Source organism: Cherax quadricarinatus, chromosome 81 (assembly GCF_038502225.1).
Source record: "Cherax quadricarinatus isolate ZL_2023a chromosome 81, ASM3850222v1, whole genome shotgun sequence".
Lineage (NCBI taxonomy): Eukaryota > Metazoa > Arthropoda > Malacostraca > Decapoda > Parastacidae > Cherax > Cherax quadricarinatus.
In genome coordinates, this window is record NC_091372.1 from 11,146,551 (window position 1) to 11,151,141 (window position 4,591).

General features: G+C 33.6%; 1 protein-coding gene across 2 annotated transcripts in view; it reads right to left on the reverse strand.

The window, feature by feature from the left end:
* Window positions 1-957: 957 nt before the first annotated feature.
* Window positions 958-4,591, reverse strand: part of LOC128699804 (E3 ubiquitin-protein ligase MARCHF6) — a 47,226-nt gene continuing 43,592 nt past the window's right edge. Inside the window, exon 18 of one of the 2 annotated variants that reach the window (XM_070102409.1) lies at window positions 958-1,841. In XM_070102409.1, coding sequence (XP_069958510.1) covers window positions 1,629-1,841 — 213 coding nt within the window. In that variant the 3' untranslated portion in view covers window positions 958-1,628. The remainder of the gene's footprint in view (window positions 1,842-4,591) is intronic. The other variant, XM_070102410.1, reaches the window with a different exon arrangement.

Genomic DNA, 4,591 nt, shown 5'->3' on the forward strand with positions numbered 1-4,591 from the left:
TCTTTCATTTGTACAATGAGAAGTGATGTTATTTAAAATATTATTAGCCATGAAGGGACAAAGAGGTGATACAAAACTATTATGTTATGGAAAAAGGTGTAAATTAAGGGAAAAACCCAACAGAGAATGTACCAATGCCAGAATGATCACATACATATTTTAGCAAGTGCTCACAAGCCTAAGTTTTAATTTCACCATACAGTAGAGTCCCACTTTATAAAAATTTTGCACTCATGGTATTAGCAGCTTGAAATCAATTAATCACTTATGAATGCTGAGCTGTAGTTACAATCATTGCAAATACTTTATTGAAGCAAAAAACTTTTAAATATCTTTTTTTTTACCAAATGCAATAATTATGTGTATGTTCATTTCATATTTACTTGGTAAAGATTGTCAAGAACTACAGATTTAATATTTATCATGTTCCAAAGGCTGAATTAGTCTATTTTTTTTCTTGGTTAGTTTTTATCAAAAATATTCCTACTCTATGTATAACTTTGATGGGTTCCGAGTTTTCCTAATCTTGCGGCCCGGCCCTGGGTCAGACTTGCCTGATTACCTGGTCAACCAGGCTGTTCCTGCTGGTTCATTTCATGTTTATTGTTCTGGTCACAGTATTGTGCCTTTGTTCTTTACTTGCTGGGTAGATAATGGTCAAGAACCAATTTATATATACAATTTCCTTAAGGCCGTGTGTCTGTGCTGTGGTAGCCCCTAGTTACTATCATGCACTGGACATGTTCCATAGGTATGGCACAGGACCTTACACCACACCCTCCTTCACACCCCTGTCTTCCATCTCTCTCTCTTTTCTCCTTTTTCCTCTACTAAAGAAATGTGAGCTCTCTACACATGCATAAAATGAACACAATGTACGATTCTGTAGGAAAGTGAAGAAGAATCCTTCCTCATATGTGTCATAAGGCCTGGTCACAGACCGGGCCGCGGGGGCGCTGACCCCCGGAACTCTCTCCAGGTAAACTCCAGGTAAGAGGCAACTAAAATACTGGGAGCAAGGGGCTAGTAACTCCTCCTCTATAAATTACTAAATGTAAAAAGAAAAACTTTTGTCTTTTCTTTTTCAGGTCACCCTGATTTGCTGGGAGATGGCCGGTGTGTTAAAAAATTTTCTTTCAAATATATGCACTGATTGTAACAGGAGGTCAGCATTTCTAAGTCATTATATGGTTTCAAAGTGCCAATATCACAAATGTGAAGCATCCAAGATGGGATCCTCCTCCTGTATCACAATTCATTTAAAGAATCTAGTTTATTATTTTGAGCAATAAAATCTTAAGATTTTTTATTTCAATAATTCCAGGATGCTCTTCTTTCTTTTGCATGGACAAGAAAAATATTTTCACACACCCACAGGACTAGTCAATAAATCTTGCACTATCCAACTTCACAAGATCATTGAAGGATATTTCAAGCAATGCTCAATGATATCATGCAACATATTTTTCCTGGTTTGACTGTCCTCTCAATTTAACCACAGTATATTACGGATGTGGACATACCATACGTACAAAGTACACTGTTAGGTATACCAATATTACACTTGTCGGGCACTTTAACTGGAAAATGCATATTTTTTCTACACATACATACCCTGCTTGGCACCTTCACCTCACAAATGGTGTAACTTCATTCTCCTGTAGAGGTGGTGGAGGCTGGCTGCTGGTGTGGTCATAGTTTACTAATCGACGCCCTACCAGATACTTGTCGTTTTTTATGTGTTCGTAGAGGCGTGTAAACTGTACAACTTGCATGATGATGAGACTAGAGAGTAAAGTTATAACCAAGAGTGCTGGGTAGATACGACGCTCTACCAAAATCTGCAAAAACAAACAAATAAATAAAAATTCTTACAAACAATACATACAGCTAAAAATATAAAAATAAAAACTCATTACAAAATTTAATTTTCTAAATAACTTAAATATCCTAACTACAGTAACTGATTTGTAAATTACCTAACCTAAACTATCTGATTTGTAAATTACCTAACCTAAACTATCTGATTTGTAAATAACCCAACCTAATCTAATTTGTAAATCACCTATCCTATCTGATTTGTATATCTAAAACATTAATTAAATATGCCTAGTAGTACTGGTATTTTGTATGTTGTGATTATGTTCCCTCCTACCCATATTCCTTCAGCTTAGGCAACAATTTTAATGCTTTTCCTTTTGCAAAGCTAATTCACAAATTAACAACTGGATGACATTTCTGTTTGAAATTTATGGGTTGTGAATTGTTCCAGCTAAGGCACTGTGACTTTTATTCTCAAGTATACGATATAATCAAAGTTCCTCCCTTCACAAGACTTAATGTTTCTAGTGCTCCAACCACCACACTGAGACTTTTATTACTGTACTGTGAAAAAAAAAATACATATGCTATAATGCTGATGTAATTATAAATATGGTCAAGCCTAAGTTTATAAAAATACAAATTTAATATTTTTTTTTTTTTAACACATCAGCCATCTCCCACCGAGGCAGGGTGACCCAAAAAAGAAACGCTTTCACCATCATTCATACATAATCACTGTGTTTGCAGAGGCACTCAGATACAACAATTTAGATGTCACTCCAAACAGCCAATATCCCAAACCCACCTCCAGGACTCAAGTCTGGCTAACTGTTTTCCCTCAATCTCTTCACAAAATATTACCCTGCTCACAGTAATCACAGCAAGTGGAGAATATGAAGTAGTATAAACAGATATTGTATCTTTATACATATATGCTTTTATATATATATATATATATATATATATATATATATATATATATATATATATATATATATATATATATATATATATATATATATATATATATATATATATATATATATATATATATATATATATATATATATATATATATATATATATATATATATATATATATATATATATATATATATATATATATATATATATATATATATATATATATATATATATATATATATATATATATATATATATATATATATATATATATATATATATATATATATATATATATATATATATATATATATATATATATATATATATATATATATATATATATATATATATATATATATATATATATATATATATATGATTTATGATTTATGAAGGATGAGGTTAATCATAGAATTGATGAGGGAAAAAAGGTGAGTGGTGCGTTGAGGTATATGTGGAGTCAAAAAACGTTATCTATGGAGGCAAAGAAGGGAATGTATGAAAGTATAGTAGTACCAACACTCTTATATGGGTGTGAAGCTTGGGTGGTAAATGCAGCAGCGAGGAGACGGTTGGAGGCAGTGGAGATGTCCTGTTTAAGGGCAATGTGTGGTGTAAATATTATGCAGAAAATTCGGAGTGTGGAAATTAGGAGAAGGTGTGGAGTTAATAAAAGTATTAGTCAGAGGGCAGAAGAGGGGTTGTTGAGGTGGTTTGGTCATTTAGAGAGAATGGATCAAAGTAGAATGACATGGAAAGCATATAAATCTATAGGGGAAGGAAGGCGGGGTAGGGGTCGTCCTCGAAAGGGTTGGAGAGAGGGGGTAAAGGAGGTTTTGTGGGTAAGGGGCTTGGACTTCCAGCAAGCGTGCGTGAGCGTGTTAGATAGGAGTGAATGGAGACGAATGGTACTTGGGACCTGACGATCTGTTGGAGTGTGAGCAGGGTAATATTTAGTGAAGGGATTCAGGGAAACCGGTTATTTTCATATAGTCGGACTTGAGTCCTGGAAATGGGAAGTACAATGCCTGCACTTTAAAGGAGGGGTTTGGGATATTGGCAGTTTGGAGGGATATGTTGTGTATCTTTGTGTGTATGCTTCTAGACTGTTGTATTCTGAGCACCTCTGCAAAAACAGTGATAATGTGCGAGTGTGGTGAAAGTGTTGAATGATGATGAAAGTATTTTCTTTTTGGGGATTTTCTTTCTTTTTTGGGTCACCCTGCCTCGGTGGGAGACGGCCGACTTGTTGAAAAAAAAAAAAAAAAAAAATATATATATATATATATATATATATATATATATATATATATATATATATATATATATATATATATACATACATACATATACATACATACATACATACATACATACATACATACATACATACATACATACACATACATTTTTTTTTTTATTGCACTGGCCGATTCCCACCAAGGCAGGGTGGCCCGAAAAAGAAAAACTTTCACCATCATTCAGGGAAACCGGTTATTTTCATATAGTCGGACTTGAGTCCTGGAAATGGGAAGTACAATGCCTGCACTTTAAAGGAGGGGTTTGGGATATTGGCAGTTTGGAGGGATATGTTGTGTATCTTTATATGTGTATGCTTCTAGACTGTTGTATTCTGAGCACCTCTGCAAAAACAGTGATAATGTGCGAGTGTGGTGAAAGTGTTGAATGATGATGAAAGTATTTTCTTTTTGGGGATTTTCTTTCTTTTTTGGGTCACCCTGCCTCGGTGGGAGACGGCCGACTTGTTGAAAAAAAAAAAAAAAAAAAAAAAAAAAAATATATATATATATACATATATATATATATATATATATATATA